Here is a 20,816-nt window from a genome sequence, read left to right on the forward strand (position 1 = left end):
CCTGGATATCTTTTTGTGAGATTATGTACTAAAAAAGTGTGGAGAGGATAGAATCAAATAGTCAACAGAGGAAATGTAAGAATAAGATTGCCTTTGTGACCTGAATTTGCTTCCTTTATTCATCTGCATTCTAATACAGCCTTTATTTATATGATTAGTTTCTTCTCCCAAGATGCTACTGCATTCATTTCACAGGGTAGATCTGTCTCTAGGACTGAATAAAGGAGCTATCTGCAGGACCATACCCTTGGCTGTTGGAGAGGCTGGAAGGGCTATGACAAGTCGGATGAGTGATTGCAGAGACAAGAAGGATAAGTCTCATCGTTACAGCAATTGAGTTCTGACAGGTTCTTTTTCTGAACCTAGTTTGGCCTCTTCAAGTGTATGTTCCACTAATTCAGGGTTTTTGCAGGCAACCAGCTTAAGCACCATTAGTAAATTTTTAATGTATTTTCCTAGGTTTTTAAAAAACTAAAAACCTGACACAGAAATATGTATTGTAAGCCATGCCAAAACCCTTCATGGTTCATTAGCATGACTGAACAGGTTAGGTACACTGCATAATCCTTTGTCATTTTAGCCAGGAGAGGAGCTGAAAGCAGTACTGTGTTGTCATCTTCTGTGTGTGCCAGCAGAAGTAGCAGGGAAGCGCTCTTGGTTGGTTTGTACAGAACGGAAGAATTAAGAGACTTGAAAATCTGTGCTTCTGTTTTAATGTCGGGCTCAGGCAATTGCAGATCCCTTTGATATCTCTACACCTGTTACCTCTCATTTTTTTCAAAGTCACCTTTCTTGCACTCTGACCTGCCTCAGCTTCGCATGCTAGTCCAAACCTCCAAACTCCGGTCAAATCCCAGTCATTCCTCTCTCCTGGTCTTTCTTCCTGGACTTTTTATCTGAGCTATTATCTATTCCTCTGCCACATCTTCTTGTTCAGTTTTCTCCCCTAGCTCTTTGTCCCAGGCTTTTTGCCATGTGAATCCTTTACCGTCTTCTCATCCAGTCTGTGCTGTTTCATCATTTTGTACTGCCTGCTTTTTCTTGATAGACACTTGGTTGCTGGGACCCACTCTTACCCTGATGCCTTTTGGGACAAACAGCTTCCCTCTTCTCCGGAATATAGATTCACTAGCAGAGTCCAAGAGAATAGAGACAGGACATACTGAGTGTGTCTCTCCATACTTACTTTCTATACTGCCCACTGTGTTTAAAAAAATCTGCAGAAAGTCCTGTTCACCACTTCCTGCTGGAGTGTGCCTGACTGGCTTGTGAGGCTGGCTTAGAGTCAAACCTGTTGGTGAGTAAGATCTCTAAGGGGGTGGTAGCATGTATGGCACAGATGGCATCTTCAGAAACATAGGTGCCAGATCTTAACAAGCTTCTGTGAGCATGTGCTAGCTGAATTCCGCCCCCCCCCCCCCCCCCCCCCCATTTTGGTGTCTTCGTCTTGACATGGGGGTGGGGGGTGGGGGGGTGGAAACCACCACCAAACAAAAAATCTCCTAGGAAAAGCCCAATCTGTCTGCTTGAATCTTCTTTCAAAAACATGAGACAATTGCACCTTCTTGGCAAAGCATAAAATAAGTGAATTTACTTCATTAAAGCACCAAACTTGTGCAAAAATTCAGCTTAGGGCAAGCATGTAACATAGCATCCTGTAAGCTGAAATATATGAAATTTGGTAAAGTTAAAAGCATTGAAAGTCAGAATTGTATAAGAAAAGAGTTTTGAATAAATGCAATACTACCAATTAAAATTTTAATTTAGAAAAGAGTTTATTTCTGAAAAGCCTTTTGCTGGTTAAAGTGATATATGTAATATAATATTGGTAATTACTTTTGTTCTGGATTGGGTTATGTTTTTTCCTGGAGAATCCGGTCTATGAAGTGGTTTTGCACCCTTAGTTACAAAAAGTGTTTGCAGGTATTTCTTTGTCTTGACTCCTTCAGTCCAGCTGTATCTCAACAAGCATGGTTACATGAGCAATCATAAATGTCTGCTGGTTTTTATTATTTGTCTCCTTGACATTGAGTCTCTCTGTACACTGTCCTGTTATTCACACTTACACAAAGTGTGTAACTGTTGCTCTGAATTCGTAATATGTTGTGCTTATTTTGCACAACATTTGAGGAAATGGAGAATTGGAGCCCTTTTTGTCAGACCTCTAATGTTACTGTGGGCTTTGTTTTCCAATTCTGTAGAAAATGCCTTGATCTTGAGAGAGGGTGGTCTGAACTGCATTGTTATGTTGTTTCTGATCAAAAGAGTTTACAGGTGAAATAGTGTCTTCCTTTTTTTTAAATGAGCTTTTCTAGATGATAATTTACTGTATCAGTGCCTTCCTAGCCATATGGTTGCATATTGCATTCTAAGTATTTTTATGTACTTGAATTTTTATGTGTTAATAGGCTTAGTAGGGAAAAGAAATACCAGTGAGAATAATAGCCTCTGAACATCCAGACTGCAGGGTACCAGGTTACACATCTTACCCTATTTGTTATACTTCTTGAAGGTGAGCCGGTATGCTATGGTTAAGATTTTGTGCGCAAGTGACAAGCCACTGAAAGGCTGGAGTATTACTGATTTACAGAGGCGGGGTGACTTGGGATATTCGGCAGGAAAAGGAACAGGAGTGGTAACAAGCGGCAGTAGTGGTAGTAAAGGCAGGAGCAGGTTCCACAGCAGGCTTCCCAGTGTGAGTCAGTGAACGCACAGCTTCCCAGCTAGCTGTCAGGAGGAACCCAAAACTGAGTATTGCAAGAGATTCAGGGTTCATGTTTATCATGTGAAGTCATGTGATCTTACTATGTCTTAACTTGCCAACTTAGCCTTACTCCGGAGAAGATCCTTTGCTGCAGTGCTTAACAAAAAAAAAAAAAAAAGGGGGGGGGAAAAAAAGCCAGAAGGAAAAATAAAGAAAATTGTGCAATGTGTGTTTATGCCTACATCATGCCGAGGAGACACTTAGCAGTAAATAATCTGTGTATACCTGAGGTAAGATACTGTTTCTGCTTTCCCTGCACAGTGCTGCTGCAGCACGGAGCTGATCCAAACATTCGGAACACCGATGGGAAATCTGCGCTGGATCTGGCAGACCCTTCAGCAAAAGCTGTACTCACGGGTAAGATGCATACATCTCTCAGCAGCGTTACCTGTAGTTCATTTTGTGTGTATAAGTTCAGCATCTTAAGAGCCTTCTGCCTTTTTGGGTTTTCTGTTGTGTGAGAGCATTTTAAAACTGTCTTTTACCAGATTTCATATTGATGTAACTGTCGTTAATCTGCTGTGCTGCTATAGGTTTGCTTATTCTGCTTATGCTAATGCTGTAATTTTCTGTTATAACATCATTCATTATTCACTGTGTTTCTGTGGCTTTTTCTTTTTAATTGCTACCCAATATACAGATTGAATAGGAGCCTCCAACCCCTGCAAAAAAAAAGAAAAAAATCAGGTCAATTGTTTTAAGACCTTCACTGTTGAGCAAGCAAGGACGTTTGTATAACTATAAAAGTACCTGTGATCTGAAAGACAACCTGCTACCGATTGCAGAGATCAATAGTTACATTATATTTTGCTGCAGATTCACATGCTACCTTTTGCTTCCTCTTCCTCATTAGTCATTTTAGGTAGAACTCTTTCTCACCCACCAATTTTTTTTCCTTTTTAGGGAATTATTAGCTGCCAAACAATATGTTTCATGAAAATATTCTGCAGATACAACTTTGATTTTACACAGCTTTGGTTTTTTTTATAAATTTAACTGTTGTAGCATACCAGTAAGCATTAAAAGTATAATACAGTAGTCTGTCAAATCTGTATCAAGAAATACATGGTCCTCTGCTGTTTTTGACATCTAGGAAATAATGTTTAGAACAAAGTAATCTTGGATTTTAAAATATATACAATTAGATTTATAGAAAGGGATTCAGCAGCTGAGCTTCATTTGAAGAAATAGCTATTTTTCTTCTTTTGCCTTTATTTCCCCTATTGTCTCTCTTTTTTTATTGACAGCTTAATTTATACGTTATGTGCTATGCAAAGCCCATATTCTTTCTTCAGATTATGTTCAGAGCACACCAGCTCCCTTCACTTTGTCAGGAACATTTCCTCATCTTTTCCAGTGTGCTGAATGCTATACGTAATTATATCTACAGCTCTGCAGTGATTCGAGAGTGCCTTTGGAACAGTGCACTTTAAATACATATGATTTAGTTTAATTACTCAGTGTCAAATTTAAACACATTCCTACAGTGTTAACACTAATGTTAGCTGTGCTAAGCAGGTTAATCTGACTTTTGGCTGTTAATGGGTACAGTTGCACAGATGCTGAGGATGGAAGGGGCACCAGGGAGTCAAGGTACCTCAAAGGTGTTAATGGATATTTGGCATTTAGTTGTGGGGAACTTGGTATATGTACAGTTCGGGGGTTCCAGGCTCTGAGCTGCTCTTCAGGCTATGTTCAAAGATCAACTTTAAAGGATAGTAGAAGACTTAGGAAGGTCTGTGATGGTGACTTCACGTCTGCCTCATTGAGTTCTCTGGGCACTAGATCACCACCTTGTGCTTTAGGCAATGGAGAGGGCAATGTGTCATAGCAAACAAGCGGAAATGGATTAGAAGTAGTCCTCTGAGAATGTCCTGTCAGGTGGAGCAAGCACCCTGTGTCCCTGGCCTCACCCCTAATGCCTCGCACACGAGCATCCAGTGACTGCAAGCTTCTGCAACCAATGGATGTTACCAGGTTGTGCATATAAACACACATGCACAGAGCCACTTCTGCTGCTATTTACGTGTTTTATTGTTCATAAAAAGACATAATTTTTGTATGTGTTTATTCTTCCTAGCAAGAAAATCAGTTTTTGGTTTTATCGGCTTTGTCCTCAAGGTGGCTCTTGGCTATGCTGGGCGCTCTCTATGCTGTGCACCTGAACTGCAAGCTTTGTAAACAGGGTTTGAATCAGGCTGTAGCTGCTGTATGATGCACAATAACTGAAAAAGCTGACACTAGATGCCATTTAAATGGAAGCTTTCTATTAAGAGCTTAATTTTTCCGGATACTGCCCTGCTTTCTAGTATCTCTGTTAGGCTGCTACTTTCTCATGCATTTTCTGTATGTTACCTTCAGGTTTTGCTTCATCCCTCTGGAAGAAGGGGGCTTAAGGGATTTCTTAGGATCTATCTGGCTTGGGATAATCTTTAGCTACAGCAATGCTTTGCAATTAGGTGCATCAGAACTTAAAGGTATTACTGGATTAAGGATGAGTAGAATGTATTAACTTAATTTTCAGTATTTAATGTTGAATGGTGAGGTTTTAGAAATGCTCATATTTAGAGCTTTTAAAAGTGGAGTGATCCTGAAAGCACAATCTGTAATTGTTACTGTATTCGCATCTTTAAACGGCATGCATGTCAAGGCTGTTCTCATGATGTTATTTTGGGTTCCTTTTTCTATCAGTGTCTATGACCATAATAGACTTTTCCACATTGCTGCTGTATTGATTGTTGGAGAACAAGGTTCCTCTTACTACTTTTTTGACCAAGTATTTGCATAAGTTCATGCATTAATGTTAATCACTGCAAATGAACTGTGATTATAGTCTCTCTTTGGCCTCCAACTTAGCAAAAGCGAACAGAAAACTTGTTGGTAATTGATTAAATCTTTTCAATTTGACAGAGAGTTCTGTATGTGTTTTAAAAGGGACATTCCTGCTGCGTAAAAAGCATTTCTGGTGTTCTGGCAGCAAATGCTGAATCCACAATGATTTGTTCTTTTCTGTCTCCCAGTCTAGAATAATGTATAGTATCTTTTTCTCCTGAATTACAGAAAGGATATATAGGGCAGTAGTTTCTGGGATGACTTCCAGCCATTTTCTTGCAACGTTCTCTTAAAATGTGTGTTTTATAAAGGATGCCTAATGCAAATGAAAGGCTAATATTTTAATGGAAATGGACTTTGAAAATTTCTTTGTAGATTAAAGTGAATTTTATAGAAATTAAACACCCAGTTCCAGCTTCTTTAAAAAAAAAAAAAAAAACAAACCATTATGTAATTGGGGAATCATGCTTTTTACTACTTAAACAGGAAAGCAGTCTTTTTTTCCTCTTCTGCAGGATAAGCAGCATTTGTGTGAGCCAAGCACTTCATGATTGAAAGAGTGAATATTTTTTGTTTCTTCTTCCTTAGCATCCCTTACTGTTCCTGAATAAGGTTGTCAGAAAAGGATTGTAATCCTCTTTTTCTCTAGGCTGATGTGGTAGTACAGACTTCAAAAACATATCGCATCTAAAAACCAGAGCTGTTACACACATCAGATTAATATTCAAGTTAAGTTTATTTTAGTTTAATTGCCTTTGGGGTGTGTGGTTTCTGAGATGGGGACTCATCTTTGTTGCCTTACATAGCACTGTGGGACTCCCATCCAGAACAGGGCCTTTGGGAGCTTTTGCACTACAAGTCATATTAGTCTTCATTATTCTCTTACCCTGCTTATTGCCTCTTTAAACATTAATATCCTTTTATATCTCTCCTGTACAGTATATGAAGAGCCAACAATATTGTTAATGATTTATGTGAATTACTTTGATTTTTCACACAGTGATGCTTTTTTGCTACTTCCCTATATTATCTGCTGTTTGGAAATGCTTTCTCTACGTGAATGGTCATTCTTTGTACTTGAGTGGTTTCCAAAGCTGTTAGCAGGAGCTGAAGGCACTTTGGTTGGATAATATGTTCTTGACTGCTCCATGCCACTGTTTTGCAAGGTTGGTTTTGCTTGGGTTTGGTTGGTTTCAAGGATTACTCCCTTGAAACAGGTCAAAATGAAAAAAGTTTGGAAATTGCTGCATCTCCAGATTAAAGGAAGATTTCTTGGGTACGAAATAATGTCTTGTTTGTTAATAGAATTGATTTTCAAAGTTAAACAAGACTCTGATCTTCCTACTTACTATGGAAATAACGTCTTTTACAAACAAAGTGCTTAGGTCCTATTGAGCATTTCTCACTTCTGTTTTTTGGATGTGAAGGACAGCTTGATGAGTGAAAGTACAGCTGGGCTAAGGTTACCAGAGGTGTTAATGAGGATTCCTGTTTTCATCTGTCATGCCAACTTTTTAATTTAAGTGGGGAGCATAGGCAATTTATTGAAATATATTTGCACAGATTTTTTTTAAAGTGAACTGCCATCTATGCATAATTTGCCTGCAAGGAAGGGAAAAAAATCTGATATTTCACTACAAAAAGTTTACTGAACTGTAGAGAAGGGAAATTGGATCCTAGGTACAATTCATCCATTTTAAAATTAGCAGGAAGAGAAGAAACTACTTCAGTTTGGGTTAGTTTTATTTTTACTGTGGTACCTTTACAGCTTGACAGTCTCAAATCCCAAACTCTTTCCTTCTGGGTTGGTGGTATTTCCTTTCAGGTACTCTTAGGATTTTGAAGGCATTCTGGATAGACACTAGCACTTCATTTTGGGAGACGCCAACCTCCTCCCCCTTTCCTTTTATTGATCTCATTCTTATATAGTGTAGTCTGAAATCAGGTCATTTGGACAAGGTGTAGTTTCTGTCTTCAAGAAACAGTATAATAAACATCAGTGCAAAAGGAGAAGCCTTTTAACGGTAAGGAGGGTAGGTGCTGCTAGAATGGTTTGGGCCATCCATTTATCTGGATCATCGTCCTTTCTGACAGTGACACCGGGGTCTTCTGCCTTAAAGAAAAGTGCAAGAAACCCAGCAGTTGAGGAACATCCTTGCCCTGCAGGAAACTTTCACCTTCTTTCATAAAGGCTGTTGGCATATGTCTTGAAGCAAGAGGTCTGAAGGGCCTTTTCCAGCACTTGTTTGTGCCTTGAATGTATGTTTTTGTGATTGTTATTTGTTTAGCATTCAGGTAGGTCTACTCTTCTCATTTTCACCAAGGTCTTCTCAGGAGGAAACAAGCCATCTGCTCTAGTTCACTGGTATGGGTGTCATGTGATGCTTTTACGTTTGGAGTCTGTGGTGATACTTTTACATCTACTTTCTGGAGAATGATGAGGAATATCAACTCTCCTTTGGGAATGCTGGGGCACTGCTCTTCCAGTCTTTGGAAAGATGTGGGCAAAATGTACTTCTGGCACAGACCTAAGGTAAAGTCTACTATTTAGGTGGCCCTCATCTAGAAGCTCTAACTATATGGATGTACAAATCTTGTCTTCTGTTTTTAGAGAATATTATAATTGTGACTGTCTTGTTATATTTGTAAATATATACTTTAAAAAAAATCTCATTTAGTGTGTGGTCTAGTTCCCACTTTCCTCATCGAAGGAAGTGCACAGGTTACTTGGCAGGCCAGGAATGAAATGCCTTCCTTTCTCAGTTCTGGCATGGTCACATTTCAGTTTCATTTCACATTTCCTTGTTTTCACATGGAGAGGAAAGAGGAAGAAACAGTCATCTTTTTGTTCTAGATGCTATGCCATACTTTGTGTGCACTTCTGCTATGTTTCCTCTTCAAGAAGAGCAGTTCTTGGTCTTTAGACTGTCTACATACGAAGTTTCACTTCAGTGAAAATGAAGTTGCACTTCGGTGGCACTGCCGGTATCACTGATTCTCTTTCCGCTTTCCGGCACTGCATTATTATTTCAAGATAGCGTATCTTGATTTGAGCACTGTGCTCTGGCATAAAATCCAGTTGACTTCTGTAGTGAAGATTTAATAGCTTTCATGGCATTTTTTTATTCCAGGTTTTATTCAGGCTAAGTTTGGTTTTTATTACCTCTGATTGCAGAAGAGCTAAATGTTTTATGGGAGCCTCTAAAGGAATTCTGAATTCTTAAGTTTGTGGCTTAGATTCCAGTATAATTCCAGATTATTTATATTGTGCATGCAGTGTTTATTGTTTTAATGTGTCAGTACTCCTTTGGTCTACCCATTTTATTGCCCATTCCCTCAGTTTGTCTTAGGTCCTTCTAATTTCTTCAGTTTTCTCTGGTAATTGAACAATTTAAATGTTTTGTTCAACGTGGTAGATTATTTAACACAAGTTCCAGTGTGTTTTATCATAAAGGAAACAAGTTACTCCTGCTTTTAAGTGTCTGATCCTTGGAAGTACTTTGGTTCCAATTCCATGACTACATAATTTCTTTAATTCCTTACTGAAGGACTTGTGCAAGGATTTATGTGAGCTGGTATGTATATTCTGCCTAAATTTTCCATTTGCATGCCTTAATGTGCTTGGATTTCTTCCTACTGTAACTTCAGCTATGGATCCTCTTGTTTCATAGGGCTTAGTTTTAGGATAATGAGAGCTTCTCTCTTTCCCCCTGCTCCCTATTTTAGAGACGAGCACTATCATCCTCATCTTTTGTTTAAACTTAGTTGTGTGTCTTGAAGTGGCTTCTTTGGAATGTGGCTGTCTGGCTCGATCAGATGACTTTTCCTTCTTGTTCGTATCCTCTATTTAGGCAAGGAGTTAAAAGTCTGTAGTCTGTGTAGGTAGTCAAATAAGAAGGGGCACTGTGGGATTCAGGATTAGTGCTTTTATGAAAAGCCTGGTTTTGATTTACACTATCCCCTGTCATGGTTTCATCCCAGCTGGCAACTAAGCACCACACAGCCGCTTGCTTGCTCCCTGCCCCCAGTGGGACTGGGGGGGGGGGGGGGGGGGGGGGGGGGGGGGGGAAGTAAAACTCATGGGTTGAGATACAGACAGTTTAATAGGACAGAAAAGGAAGGGAAAATAATAATAGCATATACAAAACAAGTGATGCACAATACAGTTGCTCACTGCCCCACTGACCAATGCCCAGCCAATCCCCAAGCCGTGGTGTCCCTTGGTCAACTCCCCCCAGTTTATATACTGGGCATGATGTCATATGGTAGGGAATACCCCTTTGGCTCGTTTGGGTCAGCTGTCCTTGCTGTGTCCCCTCCCAGCTTCTTGTGCACTGCCAGCCTCTGCTGGCGGGGCAGTATGAGAAGCTGAAAAGTCCTTGACTTAGTATGAACACTGCTTAGCAACAACTAAAACATCAGCGTGTTATCAACATTATTCTCATCCTAAATCCAAAACACAGCACTGTACCAGCTACTAGGAAGAAAATTAACTTTATTCCAGCCAAAACCAGGCCACCCCTTTGCCAGGCTTTTCACTCTTTCAGCTTTGCTCTTTACCATGACATCCATTTAGGAATATTTAGTAAGAGCTCTTTGAATGGAATCAAACTCTTAACTTGTCAGAGGAACAAATTATCATTTCAAAGCTTTCACAAAGCACCTAAGTGCAGTCTTTCAGTTCTCTGATTCTCAGCTCTGCTATTGTATAGAGTTTTGGATGCTTTGAAAGCTTTCAGAAACCTGATGTACACAAATTTATTTAGCCTATACTACACACTGAAATTTAACAACATCAAACTCAGAAGAAGCTTTTCTTCCTAAGATTTGTTGTTGTTCAGGTGGACAGAGTGACAAGTCAGATCTCTAAACCTTGTAAGTAAAGAGCCCAAAATGTATTTTCCATGCTGCCCTAGGAAAAATAATTGCAGAAATATGTAAGAAGCATTTCTGTTTCCATCCAGTGCATCAGAGCACTCATCTTCTTTTTGTTTTTCTTTACCTTGAGCACTGACCAATCTTATACTTTACTGAAATTTTTTCTTCTTCTCTAAAGGTTGTTTAGATAATTTTGTTTAAGTTTGGGATTTGTTTAGGTGGGTTTTTTTTTTGCATAGCCTATGTTGTACATTTCTGGTTATTAATAGCAATTTCTGCCAGTCCTGAGACCAAATACTAGTTTGAGCTCTACTACATTTTTCCATTGTCCATGGATAACTTTTCTGGATTGTTGTACCAAAACGGCCTTTTCCCACTGTATACTGCATGCAATAGTAAGCCAGTGTGCAGTGGTAAGAAATGAGTGGATGGAGAATGTTATATGATATAACTTCTCAATTGTTTGGTTCTGTTTGTAAGGAGGATAGCCATGCTGCAGTTGTAACTATTTTAATGTAGTTTTTGTGTATTATCTTTGATTCTAATACGCAATCTAGTCTGTAAGCAAGCATGGAACTGTCTTGAAAGAATTTTTAGCTAGCTGGATAATTCCTGCAAAAAAACTCCCATTGCTTTTCTCTCTTGTACTGTAACTTCAAGAGCAGTCTTTCATACTTGGACTGTTTTCTTCTGAAAGTGAAGCCATGTTTAAATTTTGAAAGCAATGAGGCACTCACAACTGTGAAATCTGTGGAGTCTGTGAATGTGTGGACAAAACATTGAAGACTATTTTTTCCAGGCTGAACAGATGACTGAAAGAATGTTAATGTTACGTAAGGAAAATAACTCTGACTAGGAAGTGGGAGAGGCAGACAATCTTAATTTTACCTTTTTACACACATATTAGGACACAGACTCTGCTTATGAGACTGCTTACTGTTCCCCACTACCTCATTCAACAGGACGGATGGCTGTGCGCTGGGGAGGAATCAAGACTGCACAGTGAAGTACGATGCTGTCTGTATGGCTCCTGCTTCATTTGCTGCAAAAGTTGAAAGCAAGAGTGAATGGTGCAAGACAGGAAAAAAAAGGTTGCATATGTAGTTAAGGCAGCTAAATATTTCCTTTGGAAACAGGATTTTCTTCTTGATTCTGACGAGTATTTCCACATGGTCTGGAGTGTCATTCTAACATGCTGAAGAACACTGTTTTTTTGCTGTTCTAGTTTATCTCTGTTAGCAACTGAGTAAAGATTCATTGCATCCTGCTATAAAGCATGTAGGTTTGAAGTGGCGCGCGTTACTTCACTGCCTCCCAGACAAGGAAGCAGTGTTATAAAAGGTAGTGTGTGGCAGAAGTAATAGGCTATTTTCCCCATTCTTTCTAAACTTGGTGATACCGGCTCATGCCCAATGCTATCCAACTTCTGGTCCCTGTTCCAGGACCCGGGCTTGTCCTTCATAAGCTTCTTATCTTGGTCCCCACTTCCTGCCAACACATTCCCATGCATGCATATGTGCACCCCTTACTTGAGATCTCCATCCTTTACTCTGCCTCTTACCAGGCCTGTAGGTTGTTGGGGTGGGTTTTTTTGGTTGGTTGGTTTTTTGTGGGTTGTTGGTGGTTTGTGGTGTCGTCCCCCCCGGCTCCTAATCTTCTGGTTGTCTTCTAAATTCTTCATCCAGAATCCATGATCACTCTGTCCGGCTAGCTTCCTGAGTCTACATCCCATTCTCCTCTTCCTCCCCTCACCTACATATTCCCAGACAGTTTCTGGTATGACTTCTATTCTTCTTTTCTTGAGCTAGCAAAATAAATTGTTCTGATTAGTAGGGATATGTCAGGCTAGGGGAAGGTTTCTTCTAGTTCTTTCAAAGTGAAAAAGAGCTGAAAGTCCTTACAAAAGCTCTTGGTTTTGTACACATTGCTACTAAGTGCTGTGGCTGTGTTGGGCACTCTTCTGTACAGAGCTGCTGCACCAGTTTTGTTCTGGTGAGAGCGGGCTTGTTCCTGCCAGCTGAGAAGTGCTCCCACCTTGCTGAGTAACAGGCATGGGGCACACCCCGAGTTCTCTATGGTGCAGGGCACCTGGCTAGGTCAGAAGCTTTTTTTCCCCTTTAATTTTACTACATATGTGCTAGATGTGATTTAAGTTCAAGGATAAGTCTTTAAAAAGTAGTTAATACTCCTGAGATTTAAGGGGACTTGGGTTCCTGAATTACATTTTGTTGATGTAAATGATCAAGTGTTTTTAGGGCAATGTTTAGAAAGGAGAAATAAAATGGCTTTTTGCTTCCGTTGTTTCCTTATGAGACATTAAATGTCTAAAAGAATTTTTGTACAATTTTATTTAACAATGTCTTCACCTATTGCTTGTGTAACTTTTATTTCCTTGAAAACTGTTGTGATAGTTCTCAACCTGTGGCTTCATTAACCTAGGATTTAAGATTGTGATTGCTCATGTAGTAGGAAATAAATTTTTAACAATATATTTGAAAGATCTTTCTTAGATCAGATAATTTATACTTAAGGTTGTGACAGTCCTCAGTGGGTTTATTTGCAGCTATTTGAAACTTCCATGCCCCAGGTTTTGTCTTGCCCTTTTGCTGATGCTGCCATTCTCATAGCAGGGTTTCAAGCACAGCACATGTGTTTGTCTCAGATATCCCGTTTCACCCTAGGATGCTTGATCATAAACTGAACGGGGATGTGCACTGGACTCTGCTGCTGTGTCTGCTGCTTCCAATAGTTCCTATGTGCTTTCCCATTTATACTGTAAGTAAATCATAGAATCATAGAATGGTTTGGGTTGGAAGGGACCTTAAAGATCATCTAGTTCCAACCCCCCTGCCATGGACAGGGACACCTTCCACTAGACCAGCCCCATCCAACCTGGCCTTGAACACTTCCAGGGAGGGGGCATCCACAGCCTCTCTGGGCAACCTGTTCCAGTGCCTCACCACCCTCACAGTAAACAACTTCTTCCTTACATCTAGTCTACATCTACCCTCTTTCAGTTTAAAGCCATTACCCCTTGGCCTGTCACTACATGCCCTTGTAAAAAGTCCCTCCCCGGCTTTCCTGTCGGCCCCCTTTAGGTACTGGAAGGCTGCTAGAAGGTCTCCCCGGAGCCTTCTCTTCTCTAGGCTGAACAACCCCAACTCTCTCAGCCTATCTTCATAGGAGAGGTGCTCCAGCTCTCTGATCATCTTTGGCCCTCCTCTGGACTTGCTCCAACAGGTCCATGTCCTTTTTATGTTGGGGGCCCCAGAGCTGGATGCAGTACTCCAGGTGGGGTCTCATGAGAGCAGAGTAGAGGGGGAGAATCACCTCCCTCGACCTGCTGGTCATGCTTCTTTTGATGCAGCCCAGGATACGGTTGGCTTTCTGGGCAGCAAACGCACATTGCTGGGTCCTGTTGAGCTTCTCATCAACCAACACCCCCAAGTCCTTCTCCGCAGGGCTGCTCTCAATCCACTCATCGCCCAGCCTGTATTTGTGCTTGGGATTGCCCTGACCCATGTGCAGGACCTTGCACTTGGCAGGTGTCCTGCAGATAAGATTTAGTTTGTTGTGCTGTCCTTATTCATATACTGAATGCAGAGAGCGAGTCAGAGATCCTGTGAGAGGGAAAGTGTGGTATGATCATAGCAGAAAGCACATATATGCAAGTTAAGTTTAGTGTGCATGGGAAGTCAACTGGATATTGGAGGGGAATGTGTTTTAATATAAATAGAGGCCTGTAGTGTCACCTTTTTCAGACTTTGTCCAGCATTCTCCTTTACTCCTGTCCCTAATTTGCCTAGGTGTCTTCTCGCTTTTCCCATGACCTGTCTAATCCAAGCTGCAGTCTTCAGCAACCTGCAGTTTAGACAGATGAGCTTGGATTTTTCAGATTGACCACACTAGACATTTATTCTAACTTGGGATGACCCAAGTGTTCTGTCATACTTCAAGTTTCTACTCTGAAATATCTAGATGTTAAAGTTTCTTCTCAAAGAGGTTGGAAGAGGTTCTATATTTTGTTCAAATACACAAAGTGTTATATATGAGTTTTGTGGACTGCACGAACACATCTTGTAGATGTGGTGCAATTCTTTTAGTATAATTTTAAAAATTAGATTGAGATAGGCAAGAAGAATTTCAGCCTGAAGGATTCAAAGTTGGCAGAATTACAGTGGAAACTAGTCTTTAAATCATAGCTGTTAAGTAACCTTTAGTTTCCTAGCAGCTATCAAAATTGCTACCAGCTCTGTCTACAATTAGTATATTCAAGAGAGTCATATTTCTTGGATGCAGCTTGTTTTGCTTTCATGTGCTTCTGAGCTTAGACCACCTACCTTGAAGTCTTTCGAAATGAATTTCAGGGCATAGGGGACTTCTATAATTGCAGATATATGTAATGGAAATGGAATTAACCTGACTTATTTGATGAGGTGATCTGAGTCAGCAGGCTCAGATGCAGTTTACATTTCATGTGGCCACAGGTTGGTTCTTTGTTGTGCTGTACAAAGTTTTCCAGAGATGAATGAGGAGATATAAGAAGCTTATACTTACTATCGTGTAGCTTACACCATCACTTCAACTGGCTTGTATAGACAGACCAAGCGCCACAGGTCTGATGTGGCGCATCTTCTGTGCCTTGACACAAGCCCAGTGTCCAAACACTGAGGCCATGCACCTGACACTTTCTGTTGGAGGGGCAGTAAATTGAGGAGAGAAGGGAAGGGGAGGAAGGTAACCTAAAGCAAATACTTGTAACCTCTTCTTTATTGGACAGGTTGCAAAGAATAGTTTGAGCCTGTAGGAGACTCAGTTTTCTTTCTAGAAATATTCCAGATGTCCCTCTACAGTTGACTATAGCATCATTTGGAGTCTGAATGTGGAGGCTTGGTGCGTATACCTCTACTTAAAGAGTATACTCATATAAGATTGAAGTAGAACTGCATTGCTTCTGTTGTATTTTACACATGCTTTTTAATTCTGGAGAAAGTTTATGTTGTTTTATACTGGGGATGTAGTATGTGGGGAGTGTTTTAATTCTCATGCATACACACACATGCACATGTATGTTTATATTATCAATAAAAATGAGGCAGTTCTCATGTTAGGTAAGGATAGTATTGTTTTTACATTGTTAAAGTTACTATCAGAAGTGTTGTTTTCCATTGGTGCATGAAGAGGCTTCTAGAATGGATGCTTCTCAGTGAATGGATATTTTACTGTTTACAAGTTTCTGAATAAACTAATAAGTTTCTACTAAACTAAGTAGCCATTTCAGTGGTGACTAATTCATTCAAGCTATCACAATGTAAGTATTGACTGCTAAGATTCAGAAGTCTGAGGGTTTGGATTCTCATGAGCTTGTGTTTGTTTCATCTTTCCCTTTTCCGGGGGGGGTGGGGGTGTGGGGGTGGGTGTGGGGGGGTGGGTGGAGAAGGCAGTCTTGGTGACTAATTTTTAAGAAATTATTAAATTGTTTAATTATTTAATTGTTAAAATTATTTAATTGTCAAACAAAAATCATTCTCAACTTACCTTCACTTAGAACAGAACATAGCTTAGATATGTTAAAATCCAAACAAACCAAACTGTGTTTATATTCTCCCAGGAGGCTGGAGTAAGAAAGGAGAAAAACTACTTCCGTAGTGTTTGTCTTACTTCTTAATTTATCACTGGAAGGCAAACAGATCCTGTGGTGAATAGTGCTGATGCACAAACTTGAATTTCATAGAATATGAAGTATTTTATATTGTTTAGGTAGCACTAAAAAAAAGAAAAATCTTAAGAAAAATTGTTCAAGTAGCTGGGTGTTTCAGTTTAGTTTAATTGTGTGGTGCCAGTATGTGGATCTGTGAAGGAACAGGGAAGTTTAGTTTAAGATGAAGAAAATCAGACTGAACTTTTTTTGAAAACTTTGAGTACTTTTGTTTATTGAAAATTTCAGGCTCAACAGAAGATTTATTAGCTTCATTTCATGCTTTCTAACTATTCGTTGTGATCATTAAATAACAATCAAGGCTGTTTCTGTGTGACGAGAGATCACTTGTTATAATTCAATTTTCACTGGGAAGAATAAGTATTAGCATTTAAATTGAAATTGCAAATTTCCTCTTGCATGTCCTTAGGGCTCAATCCTGCCAGATGCTGAGCCACTCCAGTTGTGATCCAGGAAAGATCTGGGGTTAAGCTGGGGTTTATTCAGACATTTAAATGTCGCTTGCTGAAGTGGGGCCACAATGTTCACCATCTCTGGAGTGAAGATGGAGGCTATTCCAATGAAGGTCTCACTGGGTCCTGTTCTGCTCTGGGGTACTGTGGGTGACTTGAGGGCAGTGGCTGTAGTCTGCATCTTGTGAGTAGATAAAGCCTTGCTCCAGATTTTATAAAATAAAGCAAGTTAATTGTTTAAAGTATTTTTTTGCTGCATGCAGTTATTTTAGGAGAAACATAATATGTAGGTATAAAAGAATAATGCAGATCAAAGCAGTATTTCCCATCAGAGTAATAAGCAGGCAGACCCATTATTTTGCATTTTCTGTTTTTATTGTCTTCGTGCACAGAGGAACACAGGTGGGTTTTTCTCTTTAAAAAATTTAAGTTAAAATTTCTGAGCTGTAGAGAGCATGTCTTTAATGTGATGGTTGAGTTTTCATAACTTTGTGAGCACTATCCCTGATGGCGATTCATGAAACTGTTGTGTTCAGGTATGAAAAGGCAGGACTTGTCCCTCAAACCTCCTGTGTCTGAGTCAGCCCTTTTTGTGTGTCTGTCCAACATACTTCCTGGCTACAAGATGTCTGTCTTGGTGCTATCCGTAGAAATGGGGCCTCACAGTTCAAACATCTTTAGTCCTGGGATTAACACAGGGTCTCTTTCCTCTTTAGCTTTCTCCCACAGCCTCCTGCAGTCACTGCAGTGCAGTCCTCCACCTTGGGGGTGTGGTTCTTCATGGTGGCATTGGCAGGAACCTCTGATAATTCAAGGGCATAAAACAAGCCTTGGAAATCTTCCTACATTAATTTCTTTACTGCACGCAGCACAAGGGAGACACAGAATGATATCTTTTTTCCTAACTGTTTGCATCTGTCTTTGGTCTCCTTTTGTAGAAATGAACATTGTTGCTTTTTCTTCTTGGAGTTCAACAGTTCTCGTTTCTTCGAATTCATGACTAGAGTTGGTTTTTCTAGGTGGTGGACTCTTTCTTCCCATACTTACTGTTCATCCAAAGCCCACGTGATGAGGCTAACTCCTGCTTTTCTGAGGGTAGGGGAGGAAAAGGATTTTACTGCTTCTCAGGGCTGTTGTCAGTCTCTTGTGGATGCACTATGTGGAGACTCTTTCAGGGCTATAGGAGTTTTCTCTGAAATTAGATTGAATTTGTCATTTGTACATGGCTGTTTATCAGACTATCATGAAGGTTCAAAGTTTAATTTATAATACAGCAAAAATTAAGTTTACGTTAAGATTTATGCTAAACCTCTGTGTAATTGTTTTGGAGGTGATTTTAAAAGGCATGACCTCATTGGGAGGTGAGAAGTCATCTGTGCCTTTGAAAATGCATCAGCTGTGGTCTTTCTTTATCATTACTTCTTTCGTATATAAAAGAGAAACTGGCAATAAAGATTCGGCCTTCCATGTCTCACAAGCCTGTTTGTTTCCAGTATGCTTTAGAGATTTTTTGAAATTACATTTTTCTTTGTGATTTGTACCTAATTTAGTTGCATTTAATCACATGTTTTATAACTTTCCCTTGTAGTGCAATGGGACTGTTCTTATGCTTAAAAGAACTATATGATTAAGTGTTTTACTTGGTTGGTGACATTGAATGGTTTCTAATTTTAACATAATGGTTAATCTGTTGTCAGTCTTGCACCAAGACACAAAATTTTGAATTGGTACCACATTATTAATGGAAAATTTTCATGCATCTGGCAAGCTATGACATAAATTAAGCAAAACTCTTTTGGTGCTTTGGAAATGCATTGATAAATCATACTCAATTATGTTGCAACACTTGGAGAACCAGAATTAAAAAACAGTAGACCATAAAGTATGTGTTCTATACTATTGATTATCTTTCATAAATAGTTAGTAAATATCAGAAACCTTTGTTTTCCGTGATGCTTTTTCTACTCCTGTGCCACAAAGGTAGCTACATTTTTGTTCAGAGTAGAATAATAGTTTTCAGTGGTAATTTAGAGACCATGTAGCTGAGACTTGTTATGACATTGGTGTAATTTTACTTTTCCTTGGAACTGCTTACAGGCCCAAAACTTGGACAAAAGAGGATTTATCCTCTGCTGTGATTCCCATAGTCTAATAATTTCTTTTTTATAACAAAAACAGCTGTGTCCTGATATTTTATTAGTCTGAAATGTTTTAAGATTAGGCTTCCTTCTTTACGGATAATAAGCTTATTTCTCTGCTGCTTTGTTCCAAACTCCACAGGTCCTGCTGCTTTGGGTGATAAAAGTGTTTCTGTAATTTTAAGAACTTATTAGGCCATACATGACTCATGTATTTTTCATTGTTGCGTGTATTAGTCCTTTTAAACAACTTGGCAGATGACTTGTAGCAGCAGAAATTCTGTGATTAGGTCAGCTAAGTTTGATCTTTGAGGGCTGATCACAAGAAGCAAGTTGCAGAGTTAGGGCCTAGATTAGCAGTAAGAAACACAAGCTGTCTCAGTGGACAAGAACTGTTTTATAAAATAAAAACAAATCAACCTCCTCACATTTATGAAGTAGATAAAAGGAGCACAAAATACTTTCTCTCTCTTTTTGATGGTGTGGAAGAGAGCCTGTGAGTTAATTCTTTCCTCTTCCAATTTCCCTTGCTTCTATGCACGTATAGATGTATTGCTAGTTAAAAGAGGACTGTGTCAATGAGCAAGCTGGTTTTAACTGTCGTCTTAGCACTTCATTGGGAAATTGTCTTCATATCCCCAAGCTTATTCCTTTGGAAATGGCAATTTATATAGCCGTGGCTGAGAGAGTTAGGACAACTTGGATGTGTGGGAGGGGTGCCCTAGGCTCTACAGAACATAGGACAACAACGTCTGTGTTCAGTCTGGACAAAGTCTTTAGAAGTAGAAATAAAATGGCATTGGTATTTAATTGACCCATGGATGTAATGGTCCATCGCCACAAATCAACTGAAACTTCCCTAATTAAAACTTCAGGTCAATTATCATTTATACAGTTATTTCAAGCAAGTTTCTACAAAGCTCTCCTTGTCAGTAGTTACTAAAAAGTTACCTGTATTAATTAAACTTGCAAGCATTTGATCATAATAGCAAAGTCCAGACCTTGGAAGACATGGGTGGTTGGCTCCATGCAAGCAGCAAACTGACAGCAAAGTTCATGTCACCAGGTCTCTCCCCCTGCACCTTCCTCAGTTCCCTGCAGTGCCTTTATTGTTTTCATAAACTTAACTTTGTTAGAAATGGCAGGAGGACCCTGAGGCTATTCCCTGCATTCCTTCTCCTTATTCTCTTTTCGCATTTCTGTTTGATACACCTTGTTTCCATACAAGGTGCTTCTAAAAATTAGGTGTCTCTTTTGCCTTCCACAGACCATTTTACTTGCTGACACATGGAAAAGGCAGGCAGACCTGACAAGCCGAAAGACAATACAGGGTTTGCCTAAGATTTATGAAGTACATGTTGTGATGAGCATGCTATGTACAGCAAAGTAGCGATGGGTTTAATCAGAATCACTAGACAATACTGTTCTCTTGAAATTTCAGAAAAATACCATTTTAGACAAAGCCAGTAACTTTATTCTTTATTTCTGGTAGAAAGAAACACTGTTCTCCATGCTCCTGAAAATAGAGAAAGGAGCCATTGAGCATAGGAAGCTGGTCGTCGTCTTTTGACCAATCCAAGAAAGTCTGTATTGCCTTGAATAATGATATTAACCAGTACAGGAATTAATATATTCTGTGCTGTTTGTCAAAATGGTAAACCAAGACTCTTTTTGGGGAATAAAGAGGAAAACCTACACAGCACTAACGGCCGTGTAGATTTTTTTCTTTGTATTGCCAGTTGTTTGAAGAATGAGTCTCACATTTGTTTGATCATGGAATTGTAGTAGATAGTGAACTCTTGAGATGTTTATTAATACTGAAATCAAAATGAGGCTAAAAGAACTGGGCATGCTCCTTTTTAAGAAGAATTCTTAAATTGGTCCAGTACCCTCAGCTTATTTTACATGTAAGCCATGGGTTGATGTTCTTTGTCTGTTTCAGGGTTTCCTGGACATCTGAAAGAATGACCAGGACCTGTTAATCATCCCTTTAACTTGTTTACTGCTCTAGTGTGGGTTCCCTCCCCACAGGT

At 39.6% G+C, this 20,816-nt stretch overlaps 1 protein-coding gene across 2 annotated transcripts in view; it reads left to right on the forward strand.

Annotated features, from left to right (window-relative positions):
* Positions 1 to 20,816, forward strand: part of TNKS (tankyrase) — a 148,914-nt gene that overhangs the window by 31,741 nt on the left and 96,357 nt on the right. For both annotated transcript variants that reach the window (XR_007766476.1, XM_050896730.1), the window contains exon 3: positions 3,026 to 3,121. Coding sequence is in view for 1 of the 2 variants with exons in the window: in XM_050896730.1 (XP_050752687.1) it covers positions 3,026 to 3,121 (96 nt within the window). In the remaining variant the exon portion in view is untranslated. The remainder of the gene's footprint in view (positions 1 to 3,025; positions 3,122 to 20,816) is intronic.

The sequence above is a fragment of the Gymnogyps californianus genome, chromosome 4 (genome assembly GCF_018139145.2).
Source record: "Gymnogyps californianus isolate 813 chromosome 4, ASM1813914v2, whole genome shotgun sequence".
NCBI lineage: Eukaryota > Metazoa > Chordata > Aves > Accipitriformes > Cathartidae > Gymnogyps > Gymnogyps californianus.